Source organism: Labrus bergylta, chromosome 10, assembly GCF_963930695.1.
Source record: "Labrus bergylta chromosome 10, fLabBer1.1, whole genome shotgun sequence".
Lineage (NCBI taxonomy): Eukaryota > Metazoa > Chordata > Actinopteri > Labriformes > Labridae > Labrus > Labrus bergylta.
The window spans coordinates 13,718,629-13,745,376 of NC_089204.1; the positions used below are offsets into that span (position 1 = coordinate 13,718,629).

The window sequence follows — 26,748 nt, forward strand, 5'->3', positions numbered from 1 at the left end:
TCTTCTGCATCCTCATACCCATGTAGATTTATCTTTATTGTCTCCTCTGTCCTAATCCTAAAATAAGTAGATCTATAAAGCTCTATTTAATCCCTTCAGAAAATCTTATTACACTGCTCTCATTACTACCAAGTGGTTTTTTAAGGCATCGTTCTAGGTTCAAATCAATAGCACGTATTAGATAATAACATACACGCTATCAATAATGTACTCTGATTATCTAAAAAATAGAAAAGACTTGTCACATCTCTATGATATTCTTTCTGTTTTTGCTCATCATACTTTTATTTTCAGCCTAAATTAAACAGAGTTTGTTGATCCATAATGTGATGAGAAAGGGACTCTGAGAACTTGCAGCTGTATACAAAATTATAGGTGCTGGGAGGAATGTATTTACTGCAATTATCATTTGTTCATTTGCGAGCGACGAGAGAGGCATAATATTTTCACAGTTAGCTGTGCGTCAGAGTTATTAGGTTTACTTGAGGATGCAGAGCATTTAGGGCATATTGTGTCGAGACTGCAACACTTGCAGGAAATGGATTTCCCAGCAGTAATATTTTTGAGCCTGCACACACAGCAAGCAAAGCTGCCCGTCTTTTGGTTCATGGTCAGTCACGGTCCATCATCTTAAAAAAAAAATTAAGCGGTTTGCAGAGAGGCTCCGTCAACGCGCTCGATGCTCTGCTGCTTATGATGGATGCAAAGATTCACACTGGGGGGAAAAAGCATGCACGGTTTATCCTTTATTACTGCTGCAAGAGGGGAAATGTGTTCCTAATTGAATATATAATTTATACAGTGAGATCTGTACGAAGCGGGATGGTGACACCTCATTTGTTGTGTCATGGTCTGTTCATTTGATTTGGCTCTTTCTGATCCAAAAGGAAACAATGAGTATGAGGTTCACTTGCCGGCTCTCAGATTAATTTGTTGAGTGTTTGTATCCACATCAGATTTAATTAGTTGCCCTTTGTCTACAAATTCTCTTTTCCTTGCTGTTTATTCTTAAAAACCCTGTTAATTCAAAACTCTGCCTTTTAAAATACCAAATGTCACCAGCCTCATACTAAAAGGCTGTCGGGTATATCAATGTGTAGAGCCTTTCCTTGGTAAGGTTTAGCGGTTTTCACCTGGTGCACGAGTCCCATTAGCAACACAAGTGCAAATAAACCTCTTCACTTTGGAGCTTCGTTCAGATTAAATTAGCAAACTGATTTTAAACTTGAGTTGCTTGCACAAATAAAGCTGCTAGAAGAGTCATTTTAGGTTAATTTCCCAACAAAAAATAATCAATCTTAACAGCAGATCAATCTCTGCCTTCAGGAAAGGTAAGATTAGTAATCTTAAATCGTAAAGTGCTCAGCTCGGCTATGATGTCCAAGTCATACGATCAAACCTTTCTTTTCATTGGCTGCGTGTAACATTAAAGGAACATATGCCTTGACATTTTAAAGACGCTGTGGAAAGGTCACACATTTATAGCCGTAGAAAAAGCTGTTTCATGGAACATGGTCTCAGTGTGTCTTTGACCCAATGTAAAGAACAACTTGCACTTAAAAGGAAAATCAAATAGGCTTTCCTTGATTAATTTCACATTTTGATACATTTAAATTCAAATGATGTAGTTATTGCAAAAAGAGTTAGCATGTTTTGAAGCTTCTGACGCTGCCTGTTTTCACTGACAGTTTCATGAAGGTTTGATTTAAATTAGTGATTATTGTCAAAGCACTAGTTTGTGGTTTTTATATCCTTTTCTTTGCCATGTTTAAAAAGCTGATGCTACCCTGCAAGCTTAAAAAAAGCCTTGCGTCCATCTTCTTGCCCCTCCCTTTGTTTTTTATCCGTCCATCTTTTTTAGTCCGTCTATCTATTCGCTGGTGTCTGTGTGTGATAGGAACCCACTGGTATGTTTTTTTTTTTTACACCACCAACACAAACACACACACATCCACACCCACACAATATCAGTATCTTGAGCTTGCAGACAGAGCTCAGTAACTGAATTAAGCTGGTCTGGACTGTACTAAAGCTGACACTGGCTGACTTAGTAAACACACATAAATATATAGCAAAGAACACACATGCACACACACAAACACACGCACGCAAATACACACGCGCACACACACACACAATATTACTTACACAGAGTGCAGATAAATAATTGCTGACAGACAGATAAACTTTCAACACTAACACATACATACATACATACTAAATTCTGCCTGATCAACATATTCAGACAAACTCATTTTTACAGTCTTAACACTGTGACCTTGTTATTCTCTCTGTCAAAATAAAATACATCTACTAATACCACTACTGCTGCTTCTACTATTTTCCACGAACCTCTAATTTTCATACCACTGACGGCTATAATCCGTGTGCTTGTTCTTCAGCGCCTCAAGGAGCTGAAACAGCGGGAGTTTTACAGAGCGCTGGCCTGCAGGAGGCAGAGGAGACGCAGGGAGGAGAAGAGGGAGCAGAGAGCGCTCAGGAGGCTTCACAAGGATGAGGAGAGGAGGACAGGAGAGTGGTGAGTGAACCGTACCTATACGCTGCAACTGAATATACCGTACAAACTACAAAGGAACGCAGCAATGTTATATAATGTGGAAGCTTTCGGAGTCCTTTTTATTGATAATTTATGCAACCTAGGACAGAAACTTGTGTTCACTTTGTTTACTCAAGATCCCTAACAGCCTATAGTGACATATATCAAATAAAGGTTAGAGCACCAGTGTTAAGTATCTTATGTGTTCCTCATTATTACATTAACAAGAGGACAGAAAATACAAAACCAATGTACTAATAACCTATCAGTGTAAAGGCTCAGTATTGTAGCAAATCATTTGATGTTGAAAAGTTATTTTACACTACATGTCTCACCACATTCAAACACTGATGGCAGAGGACATGTAAAGTGCCCATCACTATTATCTAATCCCATTCACTTGCATTTATACGCTGCTTGCTATGCCTCTTGGGAGCAATTTGGGGTTCAGTGGATTGCAGGCACTTTGCTCCAACACCAACTTTCCAGCTAGAAACTACCCACTCTACCCGACCGGCCTTGTACAAAACACAGCTATTTTTAACTTAGATAAAACATCCTCACCACACTCATCAAGTTAGCAAGCCCCGGTGTTCGTATCATCAGTTCAGGTGTAAACATTGTAGGGCCCTACATCCTCATTGACCCTCTTCAGCAGTGACCATCAACTGGCAGTCCGCTGGCCACACCCGGCCCCCAGAATATAAATTATCTTGGCTGATGAAAACATATAAATAAATTATAAATAAATTATAAACATAAAAATTGGGGCACTGGTGGCGCTGTGGTTAGTGCACGCGCCCCATGTATGGAGGCTGTAGTCCTCAAAGCGGGCAGCCTAGGTTCGAATCCGGCCTCTGGCTCCTTTCCCACATGTCATTCCCTACTCTCTCTCCCTCATTTCCAGCTCTATCCACTGTCCTGTCTCTCCATTAAAGACACAAAAAGCCCAAAAAGAAATCTTTCAAAAATAAAAACATAAAAATGATATCACAAGGCTGAAATACTTACATTAAAGTTAATAGGAGAAGGGGATAGCCTAGTGGTTACATCGTGCACCCCATGTACAGAGGCTATAGTCTTTGACGTAGCGGCCGTGGGTTCGAATCCGACCTCGGCCCTTTGCTGCATGTCATCTCCCGCTCTCTCCTCCCTGTCTCTCTCCAGCGGTTGTATCCAATAAAGGCCAAAACCGCCCCAACAATATCTTTAAAAAAAAAGTTAATGGGAGAATTTACATGAACCCTCTGGCACCAACTTCTTCACATCAGGCTTGACAGATGTCAGGCCTATGTGCAAGCATATTTGAAAAATCCGGCCCCCATAGTGTCTTTCATGAAAAAAGCTGGCCCCTGTAAAAATGTAGTTGATGATCCCTGCCCTACGGCATGCAGAGTAGACCTTATAGTGGTGTAGGGACAAAATAACTTCAGGCTGTAGAATAATTACAGGAGCAAGACCCTGGAGGTGGGAGAAAGTGAAACTGATTTATTTTCACATACACCGTAAACATCCATGTTTGCCATCATTATTACACACATTTGATCAGGATTCACTTTCAACATTGTTTTAAACCGCTATACAGAATTCTGTTTAATGTGATGTGTTTAATATCACTTTTTCTGTGTAGTTTTCTCTCTCATTGCTGTTACGTTTTGAACATCAGATTGCACATTTCATACTGATAACTACAAGAAAACATTTTGAATATGTTTGTTTAAGTGACTTTATAGATGATGGAAATTTTATATCACTTTTTTTTCCGCTATATGTTCATGTTCTGGTCGTCTGGGAGTCAAAATTGGGCTTCTAAACAGTTCTGTGCTCATGTGTTTGCCTATAAAAAAACAGTAAAAAAGAATAGAAAATAAATTAGAAAGAAGAGCAAAACAAACCTTTTAGACAAACAATAAACAAACAAAGATCTAGAATAAGATGATGACGATGTATTTTGGGTTCTTCTTTTTATGGAATTCATTTCTATGAAGAGAGTTCATCTGGCGACCTACCAAACGAAATTTGCTTTCCCAAAATACGATACCACATGAATGCAAGATTTGAGCTCAGAGCTGCAAGTCAAAACCTGTAGACGCCCACGCAAAAAGAAAAAAAGAGCGCAAGTCTCCGCCAAGAAAATAGTCCCTGAAGACGTGATCAAACATCCATGACTTTTAAATTTGTGCATGAAACTTTGAGTCTAAATGTAGGTCTGCCTGCACACTTTGGTCCAACCTATATTTAAAAAAAAAAACACTCGATGTGCTGACTGACATATTTGTTTCACAGAATTGAACATGAGAGAAAATAACACAGAAGAAAACGAGCACCTAGGTTACCATGAGCGTTAGCGTGGCAAACAATAAAAAGCTTCCTGCTGTGTTTAATGTGGATAATCAGTGAGGTCATGAAGTGTTTCTGACCAATCACGTTGAGCAGCTGAACCCACTCGCTACACACACACACTCACGCACGCGCACACGCACACACACGCACACGCACACGCACACGCACGCACACACACACACACACACACACACACACACACACACACACACACACACAGACTTGTGTATCGTGTCGGCTGTCATCGCCATTTTCAGATTTGTAACAATGCAGTTTGGCTCATGGCACAAAGAGAAAGAGAGACAGAGAGACAGAGACAGAGAGAGAGAGAGAGAGAGAGAGAGAGAGAGAGAGAGAGAGAGAGAGAGAGAGAGAGAGAAACGCATGAACAAATTGATTTCAGCTCTGCTCTCCTCTATCTGCCTGTCTCCTTGTTTCCTATGCTCCCCTTTCTCATGTTTCCTTTCACCTTTTCTTTTTCTCTGAATCCATTTGCTTAAAATTCTCCTCTCTCCCTTTGTCCTCTCCTGCTCTCCCCATTGCTGGTCATTTTTTTTCCTTTTCTTCCTTTTTTGTATTGTTTCTCTCTCCTCTCCATGTTCTAACCTGCCTTTACTTTTGTCCTTATGTGTCTCATTACTTGTCTACACGTTTCCTGCTCTACTCATTACCCTTTACCTCCTTCTTTCCTTCAACCGATGAGCCTTATCCCCACTTTTATACTTCTTCCTATATATACCCTCTTCTTTTCCATTAATTCTTACTTCCACTTTTGCCTCATTTTCACCTCTCCTTTACTACTTTCTTTAACACTTTCATTCTCTTATTTTCACACTTTCCTTTTCTCCTCTTTCCTCATTTCGGCTTGTCTTCTTATCTTTTTTCTTCTTCTTCTCCTCTCCTCTCCTCTCCTTAAACCCTTTCCCCTTTTTTCCCTTCCCTCACTTTGTTTATTTGCTTTGGTTCCTTTCTTTGGCTCTCCTCACTCTATTACTTTCCTTTTGGTTCCCTTTTCACTCCTTGCACCTGTTAAAATGTTTTCCTCCTGCACCCAACCACACCCATCTCTTTTATCCCTTACTTCTTTCCTTTTTTATTTCATCCTTGTTTCCTTTCCTCTTTGGTCTTTCCTTTTCATCGTTACTTGTGTCGTTGTTTCCTCCTAACCTCATCTCTTTCTGTCTTTGTTCCCTTTTTGCTTACTTACTTCCTCACTTAAATTTGGTCTCCCATCCCCCACCCATTTCTCTCCTCCTCTCCTCAGTGCTCCAGGTTCTGGTCCCATGTTCAGGTCCACCACAGTGGCAGTCGAACCAACAAACCAGATGAGACCAGCCTTTATGCAGAACTGGGCAGACATCCATACAAGCGGCTCCACACTGGGAACAAGTAAGAATCATTTCAGCCTAAAAAGGCAAGCAGTGAGCTGCTTAAATAGTTAATGAGTGTGTGTTTGGTTTTGCTGATGGAGATATCACTCTTGATATTGAGGGATTAAACAGAGTGTGGTCTGCTGCAGTAATGCTGGAATATTTTCATCACACAGCAGACTTAAGAGACGAAATGAACAGCTCTGAAATCTTTGCATAGGATTTGCCTAAATGAGATAAAATCCATGGGGATGAGAGGTTATGGTTTGGGGAAGAAGTGGTAAACAACTTAACAACACGAACATGTACAAGGCAATTATATGCTAAATGAAAATTGGCTCTAGGGCCTCGGTTACACTGGGCAGAATTCAGACTGAAACCAAATGATTTCAATAGAAGAGCAGCAATGTAGTTGATTTGTAATAAATCAGTGCACTGTTCAACTTGGGTGAACTTTCTTCCACATATTCCTGCTGTTGCCCAATTGGAAACAATCTTGACAGGACTGACCTTTGAGGTAATACAGAGCTGTAGATTCCAGGATAAAAAGAGCAGAGGTGCATAACCCAGATCTATGTTAAGTGCTCCACGAAAAGAGAGGCATGATTAAGGAGTTAACGGTACATGAACACTTCCTTGCATTGCACCAGCCATATGGGGAGACGTTACAGGGCCTGTATACTATAGCTGCTGTAGGATGTGACATAGCTGACAAGCATCTTCAGTGAAGAGAAAGTTACAAATGATTATCTTCACAGAAACACATTTAATCCATTGACTGTATGTGAAGATGGACGACACGTCTCTAACTCCTCCTGTTGTACAAAAATGAAGGAGGCTGGTGGAGTGGAAATATGAGAGTCCTGCACCATCCATTACCACACATGTAACTTACCAATAAAACAACAAAGATCTCTCAGGTTCCCCTCTCAATGTTACTCTTTTGCTTATCCGGTGCACACAGAGCCGCAGGAGCAGCATTTGTCAATAGAGCTGTCAATCATTGCATTATACCTTTTTTTTACAGCATCAAAAACAAATTGAAACTAAACTTCTCATTAAAATAAACACATAAATCAGCATGTCAATGTGTTTTGAGCCATGTCTCATTTGTTGAGACATGTTGATACTGCAGCCGGTTAGTAGGGTAGCTCACAAATGTTTGACACTTTCAGTGAGCTGTCCTGTTGTCCTTTAATTTGAATAAATTAAGGAAAACAGGACAACTTTCGCCTACGCTGTCAAGATCTGTCACAACACTGCTTTTCATGAACTTGTCGATTTATTGCCCTGTTACATGACCAAATGTGTAAAAGATCATGGCTGTACATTAAGAGCATCCAACGTTTTCTATTTCACAAGGATTTGCCCAAAAACTCGCTTTACCACTTCCTCTTCTAACAGCTTTTTTTAAATCGCAGAGTTCATGCACAATATCACTGAACTATTTGTATTTATTTATTTCATTCATTATTCCTGACATACAGGATACATTAGTTTTCAAACTATGGACATGCTTCATATAGCTATATTAAGCTATACTAATGCAATCAGTTTGCTCTCAACCCCTTTTTATATCAGTGCAGTCGGCCTTATATTGGGAGCATTTCTTTATTTATCAGTGCAGGTCAATCGTGCCACAACATGAGGCCTCAAAATGTTCATGAAGATATATCAACAAGCATAAGTTGCTGTGGCTGGGTGTGTGAATTTGAATTTTTTATTGTTCACAAGAAGTGTATAGCTGTTTTATTGTTAAAAGTTTCCATTTAAAGGGGTTTCAACAGGAACTAAACATTAAGAACATGTTTATTTAAGGGATTTCACACTGCATTCGATTATTTTTGGTGTTCAGCTGCAAAATTTGAGCATAATAATCTCACTTTTTTACAAACACTTGAGTTAAGAGTAAACTCCTCCAGTTATATTTGTCTTTTAGTCTGAATTCGTTCTAATCTAGGAGGTGATAACAGCTCCATCTAGTTCATCTCAAGAGTATTTTAGGGTGCAAGATGGATTCCTTTTGAACAAGAAATCTGGCAGCAGCAATTATGTGGGTTTTAAAGAAACAATCAACTATCAGCCCTATCTTTCTGAGAATACATCCCTCACTATTCAGTAAGGTTTTCTGTTCTCATTTCAAAGTTAAAGTGAAAGAAAAAGTTTGTCAGCTGCATTCAAAATCAACAATCCCCAAGTGCTCAATGTATTTTCACATTTAGTGCTGGAAGAGTAAGAATACATTTGCAAGTGTCCCTCTCAAACTCACATATTAACCAAAAGGGAGTTGCTGGTGTGACAGAAGAAGGCACATAATGAAAACTTTTTAAAGTTATGAGTCATCTTAAATTTTTTACTCAAGGAATAATTGTCTGAATCATCTGCGTTGCTGATGTATAGACAGACGAATGTCTGGCAGCACATTTAGCTTAAGATGGATATAGAAATATTGATGTTTCATGTTATAAAAATAAATTCCTTAATTTAAGTGTCTTTCTTTGTAAGTGTACCACACAATCATCTCAGTGCTTATGTTTTACTCAAGTGCATCCTACACCCATAAATCATATTCAGATACGTTAAAAGCACAAAAGATTAATGGTAAAGAGCGAGCAAGCTGAATAAATGCATAAGCAGCTTCCTGTATGGAGAGTCTGGAAGATGAGAGCTATTCTTTGACATGTATGCTTTCATACTCCTTGCTTTAGAGTCAGGTTAGGCACATAATCCTGTTAAGTTTTGCATGTAAATGTAACCAGTGTCATCTGGTGTAATCCTTTCATTGCTCTCTCCTCCTCCTTTAGACTCTCAAACTCAACTGATCCAGCCTTTCCTTCCCTTGGACCCTGCACTGGAAACCAGACTCCTGAGCAACACACAATGGGGGTATGGCCAAATGGATGCCAACAACACTGCTACCACTGCTGCCGAGTCTTGCATCCTCAAAAAGACCCAAATGGACTACAAAGACCTGACAGCAGCAGCTATTACTTCCAATAGCAACAGTGACAACATCATGAACACTGATAAGACAACAAACTTCTACACTTCTAACAAAAGCCACCAGTTTAACAAGATCCCTTGGGCTCATACTTATTTAAGCAACCCCATTACTCCCAATAACATCCGTTCAACTGCCACTGAGGCTGCCATTAATGGCTCCATTTTTAACACAGCCAATGTCACCAACTTCAGCAACAAAGTCCAAACCACCACAGCTGCCATTACAAACACTACCGATATTAATGTTACAAGTAGCAAAGCAGTGTGTGGACCAGAAGGAGGCATCAAGTCCGTCCTTAGCAGAGTCCGTCCTGTATCCTTCTCACTGCCCAAAAGGAGCTGCGTCCTGCTCCATCAATCAGCTGCCGTCTTCATCCAAGCTGGGCGAAGCTCTGACCTGTCGGGGAAGCAGGGGGGGTTTAAGGCACAAGAACAAGCCAAAGATTTGGAGAAGAAAGTTGATCATCAGCGGCTCAAATCTCCAGTACCTGCAAATGTTGCCAATTTAGGTGTGAATCAGTGGGACACTGGAAACCATTGCAGTGTGGACAGTAAAATGGCGGTCCAACACTCTGAGACTGGAGCCAGTATATCTACTGAGAGTGGAACTGAAGCAGTCTCTCGGACTAGAGCCCCGGTTTCTTTATGTAATTCCAGTGTGATCAGAGTTGGAGACTCTGTTATGAGTGGGAACAGAGCCCAGTTCTCCTTATGTAATGACAATGGGACTGGAGACCAAGTCGGCCTTGAAAGTAGGACTGGATCTCATCTTTATTTAAACAGTGGGATATCAGGACAGGTTTCTGATATTGTGAGCACAGTTGTGACTGAAAATTCGGTATCCAGAGGCATTAAGACAAAAATGGATCACGATGTGAAGAATGGGACTGAGATGAACCCCACCCATGGACTGAGGGATTTGCTTTGCCCTTCAACTAATCAGCCTCAAAAATCCATTTCTCTTTTGAATGAGACCAAAGAGTCTTCAATCCAAACACAGCCCAAAGATACCAATTCCTCTACATCAAACTGGGACAAAGATTCAATTTCTTTGACTCCAAGTCGTCCCAAAGAGCCATTTTGTCCTGTGCTAAGCCGAGATGGTACCAGGGTTCTTCTCTGGCCGTCAGAGATGGTCAGTTACACCAAGACTTCGCCCTCCATCTCCTACAGCATCAACCCTCTATTGTATGACTTTAGAGCACTTAACAGGACCAAGGAAGGGGGTGAGGAAAAGAAAGAAGTGCTGGAGGAAAGGATGGAGAGAACAAAGCCACCTGGGATCAAACAAGCCAGCAACCAACAAAGTCAGGAAGTAATGGAGGGAGTAAGAGAAGGGAAGATAGATGAAAGGGAAGATGAGGATGAAGGAAGACAGGCAGGAAATCCTGTGGAACTTGTTGCTGGTTATAACAGTGTCGGCACAGTTCCAGAAAACATCAACTACCGTGATGAAAATGCTTTAAAACTTGTTCCCATTTCCTCAGAATGCCAGCTCGCACCAACACTAGGCCTTCAAAAAACAGTGAGGAAGAGGAGGAGGAGAAGAAGGGGAGGGGCAAGGAGAGGAATAAGAAAAAGGGGGAGAAGGAAAAGAGGAGAAGGGAAAGATAGAAAGGACTCAGAGAGAGTGAAAAGGACAATAACTAGTCTTTCTGAGAATCAAATGTTTGAGGGGAGAGCAGAAGAGAGGTTGAAAAGAGAGGGCACAGAAAAAGATGAGAGAAGAGAAAAGGGGCTATTAAGTAATCTTGCAGTGCATCGGCTGGTAGGAGGGAGAGAAAAGAAGATGAGGGCAGATGAGAGAAGGATAAGAGGAGATCAGACAGAGCACGAGAGGGCAGGCAGAAATGACGAAGAGAGAGGAGAGCTATTAAGTAATCTTCCTGTGAATCGGTGTAATCGGTGTAACCAGCTGTGTCTACAGGTGAAAAGGGAGACCAGCGAGCATCAATCCCAGCAATCAACCTTGGGGTGGGACCAGGGGCTCAGAAAGCTCCTCAGCAGGGGGGCAGCATGTAACTCAGTGATTAGCCCCATCCCTGGATCTGTTTTAGAGATGCCACGCTGTCCTGCAATTACACCCGACCCTGTTCAGAATGACAGAGAGACGGGGGAGATGAACAGAAAAAGAGACGTGGGGAAGGATGAATCGCAGAGAGATGAGGAGCAAAGGAATCCAGAGAAGACAGAGATAAGAACTGTTCTGGATTCAAAAGAGAACGTGTGTAACCTAGTGATTAGCCGTGTTTCTTTTTCCTGTCGTGAAGCAGCATGCAAGCCTGAAATTTGTCTTGTTGATACACCTCACAAGGAACCAGCATGCGATACAGCGATTAGCCTTGTCCCTGCTCCCTTTAGAGAAACTGCATGTAGTCAAAGGCAAACACTGCCTGCAGGACACAGCAATCCAGTGTTAGGCCCAGCCCCAAGCTGCTCTGCACGACAGACAGAAACACAACTGAGAATTGAACCTGCCTCTGCAGACATGTCGCTCCCAGGTGATCCCAATTCAAAGGAAGCAATGTCGAAGAGGACGGTAACAGCTAAAAGGAAGATAGAAGTACCGGAGGCTGGGGAAGCACCGGCGAAGAAACAAAAAAGGGGAAGGAGACAACCAAGTGGACTCACATGTATGTTGAGGACTTGTGCCGAGAGACAGGGAATAGCTTGTGATTCTTTGACTTCTGTGTCTGGTATCGATCAGGCTTCTTGTAGGCAAGCAGGAATACTTTTGGACAACTGTGTCAGTGGCTGTGCAACTGTGTGCAGTCAAGAGGGCAACAGTACTGACAAAAACACTGACTGCCACTTCCTGTACACGACAAAACACTTCGGGTGTCACAAAACAAATAATGGAGAGGGAACATTTAGTTGTGACTCCACTGACGTACAGAGTACTAACTGCTGCTGTGATGACAGTGAAGATGGCAACTGCAATGCTGATAAACACAGACAATTAAGCCCGGTCTCCCCTGGAGGCGAGGCAAAGAGGAAGTGCTGCGATGAGAAACATGTCAGCGATTGTACCCCTTGTAACATGCCGAATGACAGCAAGCAGTGTGATGAAAACCATGACAGGGATAAAAACCTCGGTGACTGTGGCATGTTTAGAGCTACTTGTGACAATACTTGCAACAAAAACGACCCGCACGATTCCCCCTGTAATGGTACAGAGACTAATTCCAAGGATCATCCAACCCCTCTTCTGAACAAACTGCACTCAGCCAAAAAAAGAGACGAATTCATTATGAACGCACCTGTGGATTTACTACCAAAAGACCTGTTTACCTGTAGCACTGATGATACACATACTGACCATTGTCAATTCAAAACCATGTCCATTGACTCTAATGCCAGTAATCATTCAGACGAAACAAATTCCAAAAATGGCTCCATTGAAGTGGATAAAGCCAAACTGCAGAGTCACAACCTCTCTGATTCAGAAACTGATCACAAAAGGAGTATTGATCAAAGCAACGGAAATCACTGTGATGCTATTGACAATGGTCAGTGTAATCATTTCCACAATAATCATGTTGTTGATTGTAACCGTTGTGGGTTGAATGGTGTTGGTGTGAGTATCGCAAGAAGTGCGAGTAACACTCCGGCACCTATGAGCATACTTAAGGAGCAGAAAGAGGAAGTAAGAGATCTTGAAAGGGTGAAAAAGGAGGAGGAACTGAAACAGATGGAGATAAAAAGGGTGAAGGAGAAGCAAGAAGAGTGGGAGAAAGAGTGGGTGAGGAGAAAGGAAAAGGAAAATAGGGAGAGAAGGAAGGAGATGGGTTTTGAGCATCTTCATGCAGAAAAGAGGCCCCGCTTTCCTCACACCCTCCCTCCACACTGCATCCCGTTCTATAGTCCTCTCCTCCTCCAGCCTGCCCTCTCCTCCTCTTCCTCCTCCTCCTCGTTCTCCCTCCATCAAACGATCATCCAGCATCACCTCTCCCTCCTCCCTCCTTCTTCGCACCCAACTGTCCCATCCTACCCCCATTTTCTCCCTTCTTTCTCGCCGCATCTCTCGCCTTTAGCTCTTAATCCAAACCCTGCGCCTCCGCCACCTCTTCCTCCTTCTTTCTACGCCTCATCCCCTATGCCTCTCTTGGACGCCCCTCATCCGTATCCACTTGCAACAGCGTTTCACCCCTTGCAAAGTCACCACCCATCTTTGTATCCCCCGCCCCATCCTGCAGTCATGCCCTTACAGATGTTGTTTTAAAGAAATAAAATAAGCAAAGAAAGGAGTTCATAGTCATCTGGTGACAGCAGTTTTTTTTTCTGCACATCTGCTCGTCTGAAATGCAAGGGAAAATAATTTCCTTAGACCTGAGTAAAAATAACGCCATGTTTTTCTCAAGGCCTAACCCCTGGTAACTTCATCACCTGTCAAACCTCTCCAAGCACTGATTCACACATCAGGAAAAACGATGGCTAATTATCTTCATCAGTTGCAATCCTGCTCAAATGAGCCTCAGGTGTGCAGCCAGAGAAATCAGGGTGGGGACACACAGCTGGGCTCGTTTCATTCGGAACAAATCAGTCGCTGCTTCTGCTTTGCATTTTCAACAAGCGCCATGCTCGATTTAAACCTTTTTGGAAATTTAATCCGTGGTCTGTAACTTTAAAGGACAAATCAATCATTGTACACCCTCAGGAATCTTCATTCTATGATAAGATATTCAGTTTTTCTATCTTGGTTAAATTTCCACTTTTTCTCTTAAGAGGCTCCTACTTCAGTTTTGTGATTTCCTTCATTTCCTGTGAATGACTTTCAACAGCGACATGTTGCTCTCAGCAGAAAGTTACCAAGAGCTGACGACCTGCTTTTCTGTAACTTCTTTCACCCATGATATTTGCTATAAAACAGACAGTAGTCAACAAATGACGTTTTAAAAGCAGTGTGAGATAAGACCATTACGTATGAGTTAGAATTAAAATGTCCATCAATAAATAAATCAATGCCACCGTTTCCCAAAGATAACCTCATGTTTATGAGTGTTGCCATGACGAGGTAAAACTGACTCGCATTTGGAAGGTCACCAACAGTTAAACTGTATCATTCAACTGCATTCATTGTACTATTGCTAACTTCATAATGAAGCATTAATGAAGAACAAGTTTGGAAAGTTGTGAGTGAGAATGCATCTTTTTCTGTGCTAGAGAACTACAGACCTGTAACGGTCATGCCTCCCGCACACAAAAATTGACTGACTTCACTTCAATGAACAAAGACATATTTAATGTGCCGAAAATGGCAAATTTAATCATATTCACAAGTATCCTGCATCGCCTCAATAGGCTGTATAAAACATGGACCTATTCTCAGTGAAGTCGTCTATTGATTTCTGAAGCCTCCTGACAAACAGCTACAACAAGCCCAACAGTCAATCAGACACGCCACTTATTATGAATAACTCTTACGTGTGTGCCAATAAAGACATTGGCTATTCAGACCAAAATGTTTTTTTTGTACCCGGCTGTAAACATTTTTATTTCTGCTGTCAAAATAGACATTTTAATATGGGGTGTGTTTGGGACTTCAAGTGGACACTTGAACTGCAGTTTTTTGCACTTCCTCATTGGCTTTAGAAGAATCAAGAACTATCATTATTTCATCAACCAGCGGAGTGTGCTCTGCTTAACCCTACTATGAATGTATAATTAAGGCACTTCTACACATTAGCTTGCCTTTTAGCCCTAGACGCTAGAGCCCACTTGAAGCATCCATAGACCACATCGCCATTCTACAAAGACCCTCTTCATCTTTCTATTATGTCACCTGCCCCATCAGTAAGTTTAAGTGGAAGAAAGATCGTCTTATCTCAGCAAACACACCTTCTGATGCTGTCATTAGTGTATGAACTGTAGCTCAGCCTCTTCCTCTGGTGTGACTGTTGCACGACAGGGCAACATTTTAAGTTTAGAAATAAATCTTTTGCTCTTTTGAGGGACTGACGGCAGCGTCTAACCTTTACTCTTGACATATCAGGCTGTTGATTTTCTGCCAATCTCACTCCACTGTACTAAAAATACCCCAATGAGGATAACTTTACATTCAGTGACTCATCCATGGAAACTAAGGCCAAAGCCCAACCGGCGAGTGATTCAGCATGCCATGTGGAACACACTGCTTCAATAGGGCTGTAAACGGTCAAATACAGAGAGTTTATTCAAATCTGAAGCAGCAGACATCGCATGTTTGAATATAAAATGGCTCATTCTTAGTAGTTCCTTTATATCTAAGCATTTTTACTGGTTGGACTTCATCTTTAAAGCTCAGGGTTAGGACAAAAGTACATAGGATAAAGTGTGGATCAAACTTTCTGTTCAGTTCAAAATTGTCCTCAGTTGGGTTTTAATGCTACCTTTTTGGGAAATGCAGCAGAAAAGTATAGTAAGTATAGTAAATGCAACAGAAATACTTGAGTTTTTATAAAACGTGACAGTACCTCGGAATCTTGTAGTGTTCGGCGAGCTTTTAGTGGTGTGACTGGCAGGAGAAACAACGAGGGAAGAGCAGAGTGACTCCCACACTTACCCGCTCATTTGTTTTTCTCCTCTGTTTTCTCTCCCGCTTCTGAAGTTGAACATCTGGCTGCGATGGCTTTGGGGCATAGCAGGCAGCGCTGATCCATCTCAGTGGCTATAGATTATCCTGGTGCAGAAGGCGATGAAAAACAAACCAAAACATAAAAAAATATATGCATGAAAAACGGTCTTCAAGATGCTGATATAGTGGGTGGATCCACATCCTTATTCTCACTTGGATTTCAGACGAGCACTGTAAATTATTTTGGTTTTTATTGATGCCATAGGCTCGAACACACAGTGTTTCAACATTACAGTTTTTCTGCTGCGGCTCTGGCCGCTCTGTTTGTCATGACGACATGGTTACACTGTGGGCCCCAGGCTGAAATGCTTCTTAAGGTGATCCTGAACAGAGTTAGCAACATAAAACCTACAAATGATTCTCCTACTTATGGCTCTGAGTGCAAGAAATCACAAGAATCTTATTTAGCCAGCATGACTGTGCGCTCAATCTCTCCCTGTACCTCGAGGGGTTTGTTACCATATGTTCTCTAAGACATAGGTTTTATTTATTATTGTGATCAAACTGTTTAAATTAGAGAAGAACAGAAGCCGTTATTAGATGTATTTTTGTAGAGCAGTCTCAATTGAATGAGGCAAAGTTTTTGTATCATGTACTCTGATGCTATTTTAGCGAGTAAATGAACTCTACTTTGTTTGTCCTCTTGTAAAGCTGTTGTACATACGGTGTGTTCTTTAAAAGTCCTTGTGATCAATTAATGGTATAAAACACCATGTTTGAGTTACTTCAGGAAGCAGTTTTGTCAAAGAAATGTCTTAAGGATCTGGTGAACAAATAATTAGCTAATTATTTTAGTGTAATCTAATTCGAGCAGACTCATAACCGCAGATGTTATCCCTACCAATACAATAGATCAATGAAATCCATGGAGAAAAGTAAATCACTCTGAAAATGAAAATAAATCATTAGACTAAACATCCCTGTGTTATGTTGTCATTGTGTTTCATCTAAAGAGAAAGCATCACCTGAAAATGACTCCCCTTCAAACATGTCCTTGATAAACAGATAAAAAGTAGATCCATGAAAATGCAGAAAGACTGAATAAGTAAATTCAGAGAATATTGACTCACTTTTTAAACAGAAAAAAAAAAAGGTAAAAATAGAAAACAGTGAACTCACACACGTTCCCTGTGATGATCAGATGCTTTGGGACTGAGACCTTGCGTGTGTGTTTGTGTATGTGTGTGTGTGTGTCTGTGTGCCTCCCGAAGCCCCTCAGACAGCTGGGACCATCATGTTCAATGACTAAAATAGCGTCAAAACTCAACATGTTCGGCACCTGGGGCTGTGTGTGTGTGCTTTATATGTACGTACAATATTTCCATCTGTCTGAGTGTGTGTCTGAGTGTGTGCGTGCATTTAAAGTGTGTGTCTTAGGGGCATAAAAGCATCAAATGCAGCGAGTGTGACAAGCCAAGTTCACTTTATAACCGAATCAATGGTTCTCAGTAATTTGCTTCGGTGACCTTTAAAAACCAACGAGAAACCTTCTGACATTAAAACTTGACTGTGTGAGATTAGTTTCAAACGTGGGAATGTGACTTTTGGCCCTGAACACAGCTTCTTATCGTCTACGTGAGTCTTTTCCTCCGCACGCTTTTGCAGAAAGGTTGACGGATGCTTCGACTCAGGCCGGCACTTTACGGTGAATGAGTTAATAGACTCGTCTGTGCACCAGCGGCTGCGCATTATGGTTTGCTCCCTGCTCTTCAACCGCAGAAACTACTCAGAAACATGTTGAGAAAACCTCAGCGGTGGTTTGCTGTGTACCTCATCAGCAGCAAAGACACAAAGCTCGTCCATTAATGAGCCATTATGGCTGCTGTCACTCTCTACGGGGCTTAACGGGAAACAAACTCTGCTGAAAGATTTATGATATTTTCCAACAAAAATAACTTTAAAATGATTTATGTATCAAAAGAGCCTCCAGGTAGACAGAAGGAAAATTGTGTTGTTAGATTATTGCTGGTGGCCTGTGTGAATATTTTACCGAGAGACGGCACTAATAAAGGACCAAAAGAATCAAACATCGGCGGAAAAAGTCCAGAATGTTTCAATTTTGAAACAATAGTGGTATTTGTGCGTTTCTTGTTGTTTAAAAAAAAAAAAGATTTAGCTTAGACTTCATTTGTTTCTCTCAGAAAAGCTGCTAGTCTTCTGTGAGTATTGACACAACATCTTGTCTTGCTTAATAAAGCTTTTTAATTTTTTTTCACTTTAAGGCCATGTTAAGACGCACAACAGAGAGAACAAAAAGCCGCCCCGACATGAATTAAACTTCTGCATTGCCTCCATGGAAGTGTCAGTGCAGAGGCCACAGAGAAAACATTGACAAGGCCACACGGCAAGAAAGATAAAATGGACTCATTTAACACATCAGCCAACAAGGTTCTCATGGCTTATTCTTTGACTTTTAGGTGATCACTCTAAGTGAAGCTCTAAAATTGACAAAGCAACAGTCCTAACTAAAGACTAATTTAGTGCAGAGGTTTGTTTAGTAGAAACAGCTGAAGTAGTAAGTTTGGACAGTATGGAGGGGTTGCCAAAAGCTAGTATTTTGAGGCAACTGTTCAGTAAGTCTCAAGTAAAATCTAGATTCCTGTCTTGTCAATCCCAGTATTATTGGAAGAGTGAATTACATTTTCCAGCATGTGGCAGTAAGGCGGTTGTTCTGACGAAAAACAACAACTGAAAATCTTAAACCAGAAAATCCAAAATCATTATCATAAATATCATCAGGTAGAGTTCAGGTAGGCAGGAGTTGTTTTGTAGCTGTTTAGTAAGTGAGTAACAGTGTTTTAAACTTGATGAGAGCAGCAACCGGGAGGAGGATTTGTTGGTTCACTGTGTTAAAGGCAGCTGACAGATCAATAACACAATAGCCCCTGTAACACAGCATGTTCAAGGTGAGTCTGCAGCGCTATATTTTGTTTCATATTTACAGAGGCTAAATGGTGGGGCGACGTTGTTCTGCCTTTATCAGGCAGCTGGGGTAACAGATGTTTAACAGAGGCCAAATGACTTCTGTGTGTACCTTTAGCTCCACACGCTAGGACAGCAGTATGACAGCGATGTCTGCTTCACTGTAAAAGACAAAGCGAGGAGCTTTTTTAACAAGACTGTTTCAAGAATCTCTGTATAAAAGGTGAAGAAATAAAGACTAGTCAGTGAGGTGAACAAGAAAGTCACCTTCATTACATTCTACTTTATGTAAGCAGCATCCCAGCATTTAGCGTAAACAGGCTTAATATGAAAAACTATTTTAGAAAATACAAAAATGCACCTTCTTAAAATCCCTTTTGACAGAGTTCAGAAGTTAAATCATCAACAGAGTGTTTTAGTGTTTCTGCTCACTGTCTGTTAATACTTTGCATAATGTAATCAGACACACAAGCGGAGTGATTAAAGCCCAGACCCCAGGTCACATGCAAAATGATGTTTCAACACCAACAAGACTAAAATAACAACCAGACGGCATTTTAGAGGAAATGAACTTTCCTCCTCAGGTTTGTGTTTTTTTTTTTATTAAAAGAAGATTTGAAGCAGACTATGAATGAAAGATGCTTTCCCAGGATACATTAAGGGGTGAAATTGAAGAAAGAAAGCAGGTGAGATATTCTTATGATTAATCTTGTATCTTACTTTTCCAGTTCCATACTCTTTGTGTCTTGCACCAAACGCATTTCAGTGTTCTTTAATTGGAAATGATTCTCTGTGTGAAGATCTAAAACACACAAAGACAGTTGGCTAGGTAAAGGAAGGTGTTTTATACAACTACGGCTTTCAATTTTTGAGGTACTGTTTGTCTTTTATCAGAAGAGTAACTATTTTTTGCTCATTCTGGCTCAGTCCTCTGAGTTATGATACAGCTTTTTCCTTCAGCTTAATGACAACGTCTTTCACACGTTATCTTCAGTTTTACAGTTTTCTCAGCCAGTAAAGTAGGCATGTAATCCCTACTTTTAATGGAAAGAAATTCTAACTCAATTATTACATTTTTTCTAAAGGCTCTGACTCACCAAGTAGATGGCAAAGTGGTGATGAAGACCGACTGTGGCATTGTCTCTCGCCTCACAACGCTTTTGTCTTGGCCAAAAAGTTGCACTCGAACACACCGCAAAGACTATAGCCGACGGTCAACCACCACATACTTTTTCACAACGCTGTAATATTTACAGTCTATAGTCACCACTATAGGTACTTCTAATCGAGAATAATGTCTGCTAAAAAGTTGAAAATGGAACTGCTGGTGAAAGCACGGATACTACAGCGGCAGGCTCAAGGGCCTTTCCCAAACCTGTGTCGAGAGCTGGAGTCAAATGAAACATCCGAACAGCCAATCAGAGGAATTCCTCTCACCAACTGCGCCGACACTGACCAAAAAAGGCAGACAGGGGCCGACAAGTCCAGCCCCGACTAGCAACAGGGCTGGACACACTGCAAAAACTAGGGCGACGATCGCTCACTGTCGGTCTAACTAGGATTTTAAACAGTGACACTGACTGATTTTCTATCAAACAGGTTCTCATTTTTATACTCGAGTCCATTTTACAGCTTCTAATTGCATAATTTTAACAAGTACAAACGTCATAAACTTTCCCCTGGATACATTACTACATTAACTTCAGGGATGTGGTGGAGCTGTGGGATCCTGGAGGCATCACTCTGTCTGCATGCGGTCCACCGACACACTCTGCATGGTTTGTAATGGCTTTGCAGGATGGGCGAACATTTCCTCTCGCAGGAAGTCAAGACTCAGAAAGACCCAAACCGCAGGGAGGCAAAAGAAAGCAATAACATTTGTTCTAACATTTTTGATCACTCCTGCTGCTGCAGAAATAGGTCACAGATGCCAGAGATGCTTCAAACGTGGCGTAGTCGTCTGACTCAGTGGAATCTCTGATGGGCCTTTTCTCTCCGCACTGTCAACACTGCTGCTCTCCACTTTCAAAGCTGACAATGTTTTAGTGCTGAGGAACCTGAAAAGTAGTTTCAGCCTCTCCACTTTTCTGCTCATTTATGATGACTGATTGTGTCTCACTTCCCGCCTGGAGTTGCTTTTTCGTTGTTGCTCGTGTTTAGGTGAAACAAAAGGTTATTTTCGATTGTATTCCTCTCCGCTGCACTTTCAAAAGCTGGCTGCATAAAGTGATTCATCATCTTTAATCAGCACAACTGTGGTGTTTTCGGTGAGCTTACACAACTGCACAGTCTCATTCTGGGATGAGCTGTGTGAGGAAATACAAAAAGGAAAACGAATCTGACCACATATTTTCTTCTCTACCTGAAGTCGAAATCCCAGCTTCGCTTAACCTGGCTCAGATTTAAATTCAGAATTTCAAGGGTTGCAATTGATTTGACATCCAGCTACAGTCAAACATAAGAGGAATCATTAGAAGAATACCGACTTCGATATGATCCACAAACCCCTCTTGACTGAGGAAGTTTCTGAAAGCCAGGGATGGAATCAGATCGTTTCTTCTTTAGAGAAAATATTTTCAAGTGTTAGAGTCACTAAATCAAATCTTTAAAGGTCCTTAGTGGCCTGTTAGGAATAAAATGAATGAACATAACAAAAACATGACTCAATATATGCCATATATGTCTATTCATGGAAGAGTTGAATATGTCAGAAAAACGTGACTACATATTTTGTTGAGAAGGGTAATTAGGGGAATGTGCTGACCTCTGGAGACTTTACGGACAATTAATTAGACTGTGGACTTAATCTCATCTTTTATAATACCCTTGACTTTTTTCTCCCATTCTGAAAGTTCTCAGTCTTAAAAGCACGTACAGAGCGGCCATTTGAATTGCATCCATTCATATTCCTATTGATCCGTGAAAGAGGTCTGGCCATATTCTTTTTTAGGATTACGCAATGCAACAAGTATTCTGCATCACACTCCCACTTTCCAGCATTTATTATACCCAGATTTACTGACATTATCCCTTAAATATGGTGTTGAGGTTCTGTGAAGGATTGGTTTTGCAGCATCTGTTGTGCCCATTGAAAGATTAAAAAATGTTCCTTACTTTATGCAGCCATCATCCGCTGCATTATCTTTCAAATATCTCCATAATGTGAGGAAATACACACAAAAAATAAATACCTAAAACCTCAAAACTTTTCTCACCAAACTTTTTTCTCTCCAGGTGAAGTCATAACCACAGTCCATACAATCTAGTTTCGATTCAAATTCAGAGTTTCAGGGGTTGAGATCGACTTGATGTCGAGCTGCAGTGCAAAAAAAGAGAAATCACTAGAAGGGTTTGGATTAGCACATGATGACCGACACTCAAAATGCTGTCACAACTTCCATTTTTTTTATTTTAACACAGCCTCCATTATTCTTGAGAGGGATTAGAGGCAGAAAAAGGGTTGTAAAATAATTCAAATAAAATATAATCCATACGAACAGGTTTTAATATGACCTCTGTGTTTTGTGAAATATGTTGCATAGTGTACAATGTGCGCTTATTTCAAATTTACAGACCTGGCAGATAAGGCGATTTCTTTTTTTAAAGTATTTTAATGAACCTTTATTGTGACCCTAATGAAACGGGATGAGCCGAAATCTTCAAATTAAGTCCACCTCTTGTGTTTTATTGACCTATACCCTAAAAGTTTCAGAGACATTCCACTAGTAGTACTTTGTGTTTCGCGTCCTGAATTCCTGATGAGTAAACACAATGTGGAAGTCTCTGTCGACACTTTCCCAAAGAAACACGGTGATGACCAAATCAGCTGTCAGGCAGCTCCGAATGATCCGATGAGTGAGAAGCTGACAGGAGAGTCAGCAGCTGACAAACGACACAAATGAGGGATTTGTGTCCGTGTTTCTCGTTTTACAAGAGAGGAGACTTCAGGGACCAAAGAGAACCTCGTTTTAAAGTCAGAATCAGGTATTCAAAAAGACTGGCGGTCACTGAATGATCAGAGGTGTCTTCTGTTCTGGTAAATATAGATTGTATTCTCCTGACAGTGAGCTGCAGTCTGAAAGTAGACAAGTCTCTGGTAGGATCTTGATGGTCGACTTATGCTGTTTGACAGAAGAAGTGTCTGAGACAAGTTTGACATGCTTCAAGGTTTGTTTGTTTTTTGACTTTTGGATGAGCACAAAATAGATTCAAGGATGATGCACTTTATCTCTCTCCTCAAACCCTTGAGCTTTATTGGAGTTGTCGGTATATTCCCTTGTGAGAAAAAGGCCATCTATAGTGCCTCACTTCTTGTCTGTTTATTTCTTGTTGGTCCGGTTGAAGTGAAACTAAAAATTATTTTTTCCAGATTGAATAGCTCACCACTGCTTTTAGCAAAGCTTCCTACACAAAGAGATCCTTAATCATTTTCACCGTATGTGGAAAATAATAAATAAGAAAAGCAGTGGTGAGCTATTCAATCTGTAAAAAACATCACCGTGTTTCTTTGGGAAAGTTCACACTTAACGTTGAACAGTTCTGAAACATGCTTAAGAGAAATATCTAAGATAAGGAAAAATAAACATGTAAAAATTTATTTAAAAATAAGGGGATGAATAATAATGATCCACAACATTTTCCCTTCAGGCACTAAATATTAACTTAGGCTGGCATAAAACAAGAGTAACAGAGAAGTATCTATGATCTCTATGTTATAAAGAATGTGAATGAACAAATACAAATTATTTTGTTTCCTGGTAACTTATTGAGGTTCATGTTCAAGTTACTTTATCTGTACTCGTAGGTGCATTTGGCTGCAGGGAGAGTCACACTGAGAGTCACATATACACATATATAATATATGTAATTTAATGTAAATACAACAAGTGTTATTAGACTGAGTGATATTACAAACGGGTCAAACTACTTCATTACAAAGCTCGGCCTGGGTGATGAAACGATAATGATAATTATTGAGATATAACTTTTCTCAGTGTTTTCAAGCACTGTGCACCATGATTGTGAACTGTTCCTCTGTTCAAGTATAGTTTGTCATGTTCTGACAATAATTAAACCACAGTTAAACATCTGGTTTCTTCAACTTTCACACTGGAGCAAAAATCAGCCTTTACATTTTCTTTTTAAATTATTATTATAATTTTTTAAATTTGAAAGAAAGAAGGGATTTGACATTTGTTGTGATAATTATCGATATCGACTGATGTAAAAATGATAACATTATTAGTCATATTTCCCAGCCCTATTCAAAGTTTAAAAAAAATATCAAATTCATTTTGAAATCTAAAATACTCTTTAAGACTATGAATCCAGAAATTGTAAGAAAATAAAAAAGAGAAAAGCATAAAAGAAGAGAATCATATTCTGAATCATTCATATTGAATCATATTTGAGAGTCATCAATCACTATAACCTTGGGAAAAGTGAAAGTAAATCCACAGTAAGATATGTTAAAATCAGGATTAATTTTTTAATAAAACACTTTGCTTTAATACACTGATCACCTTCCAGGTGTTATCGAACCTTTTCAAATCCTGAAAGATGCATCAGAAACTGTCGATTCTCGCGTTTAATCCGTGAAACAAAAGCCTTATTTTTTTTGTGCCGCCGTCTCCTCTGAGTGAAATGAAGATCTCACACCTTGTCATACCATGAAATAAAGTCAAAGCGTGTGTTTCAATCACAGTTTGGTGATGGAGTGCTGATGCACTTCCTGGCTGCGCTCGCCGAGCTGCGTGCCAGACGCTGTCAGCACAGGTGGCTGAGGCAGCGGCCAGCCAGCAGCAGAGGAAGCAGCAGCCGAGTGATTACAGTTCAGGAGCTGAGCGGATCAGCTGGACGAGGCTCAGAGCTGCACGTCAGTCCAGTGAAGCTTCAGGTTCAGTCTGAAAGGCTTTCACCTCGTGTGACATTAATGTGCTGATGCTCGCTCTGATTACTGGAAGTCTGAGTGCTTTATAATGTGGTTCAAGGAAACTAACCCACTGCTTTCATCCTTCAGTCACAGTCTCTCTGTTTTTCAGGCTGTTAAGTGCTGGCAGTGATTCTCCTCTCACAAACACGACACTGCTTTCTGTCTGTGACACTTTGACTTTAAAACAGTCAACTGTTTCTTCCATGTTAAGAATCTATAAACTGAAGGACTAGACCAGAGGACTTTGATGTGAGACTCCTCCAGTATACATTGTAACTTTGTGAAAAAAAAAGGATTCCCATAGAACAAGTCAGAGAGCATAACCTCTAAGGCTTGAGACATTTACATTGTCCTCTATTCTGTGTCGCTTTTATTCAAGTTCTATCATCTGGAACGAAATTTAGATTACTGAAGGTCTGAACTAGGAGGATGAAAAGATACCACTAAGGCCATCAAATTGTGAAATTCTCATGATAATCCTGTTAATGACCAGTTTCCAGTTGGTAACTAATGACTGGCAATGTGTTTTATAATGGTTTTACATGCTATAGGTGTCCCATCCTGTAGGTGTTGTTGACAAGGTTAAGGATTGTCCATTTCTGTTGGTAAGACATCAGAGTTGTTACATGATCACGAGATACCTCCACACAGCTCCATTGTCGAACGTTTCACTAAAAAGGTTTCAACCTCTAAATCTTAAAAGGTCACAACATGTTCACTTTGCTTTGTCTCTGGTTTTCTTTCTCCTTGTTTCTCTCTTTAAACCCACATGTCTAACTTTTCCTTCGGTCTGTTGATCACACAAATGAGTGAGTGGAAAACCCCAAAACTATTGAGTTCAGGTGTTTCAGACAAACTCTAACACAAGGCTAAGAAATCTCACAGGACAAACATTTAGATTTTAGAACATTGAATAATGTGTAGAGAGCACAGTGACATTAAACCTGTCAATATCATAAGATGCTGTTTGTCATGAGCCGATTCTTGATATAGCTAACAACAATCAATGTTATATTACTGTGAAGTGGTAGAACCTGGTAGACCAGAGTGGGTCTATCATATGTTGCATAGTTCACCTCAGATTACTGAACTGCCCTGACAGCAAACTTATGTACGATGTAAAGCTTTGGCTGTGGGAGCAGAGACAGCGAGATGCTGCTGCGGTCTGGAGCAGTGGAAACATGTCCATTGGTTTTATGAATCATGTTTCATCTGATGGACAATCTGGGCAGATGCTAGAAGTACGCCAACTGAAATACATGGTGCCTTCTGTAAAGTTTGTTGTCGACGGTGTAACAGTTCAGGGCTGTTTTCAGGGTTTAGGTTAGGTTTAGTGAGAGATGTTTCTAACGCTGCAGGATACAAATATACTTTTAGACAATTAAACTTTAAGAGACCAGTTTGGATAAGACCCTTTCACGGTTCAGCTTCATTGTGCCCCATGCAAAATAAATATCCATGTAGTAATAGTTAAAAAAGTAAGTCATGTAGGAGCATGACTTTCCTGCACAGAGCCCTGACCTGAACACATTTTAAAGGATTTAAGATGCTGGTTTGAAGACCTTCTTGTCCAACATCAGGGCCTGAGCTTAGACTTGCTCTTTTGGAACAAATTCCCAGAAAAACTCGACCTCTATGACAACCAACTTCCACCAGATGCGTATTCGGTCCATCTCTGTTTTGCTCCGGCAGTGGAGGTGATAGGTTTTCACTTTATTCAATGTGTGTGCTTCCACTGGCTCCGCTGCATCTCAGCTCCGTCTGAGCTCCGGCAGGCGCAAGCCCTCTGCAGCAGGTACGCAGGACTTCTTTTTTTGCCTGTTGCAGGAGCCCAATGCATCAAGTTAACACAGAAAAAAACAAGCGGGACAGGAAGTCAGACACCGAAACAATAATAAAACATCCGGTTAATTTTCAAAATAAAACACTCTGTTTTAAAGGTCCAGAAAAATGACCATTTGTATGTTTATAAGGTTTATATAGAGTTTTATACCACATACATGGTATT

General features: G+C 40.6%; 1 protein-coding gene across 1 annotated transcript in view; it reads left to right on the forward strand.

Annotated features, from left to right (window-relative positions):
- LOC109992877 (uncharacterized) overlaps positions 1 to 16,801 on the forward strand; it is a 59,984-nt gene extending 43,183 nt beyond the window's left edge. Inside the window, exons 3-5 of the mRNA XM_020645648.2 lie at positions 2,403 to 2,539; positions 6,165 to 6,289; positions 9,075 to 16,801. Coding sequence (XP_020501304.2) covers positions 2,403 to 2,539; positions 6,165 to 6,289; positions 9,075 to 13,495 — 4,683 coding nt within the window. The 3' untranslated portion in view covers positions 13,496 to 16,801. The remainder of the gene's footprint in view (positions 1 to 2,402; positions 2,540 to 6,164; positions 6,290 to 9,074) is intronic.
- Positions 16,802 to 26,748: the final 9,947 nt, after the last annotated feature.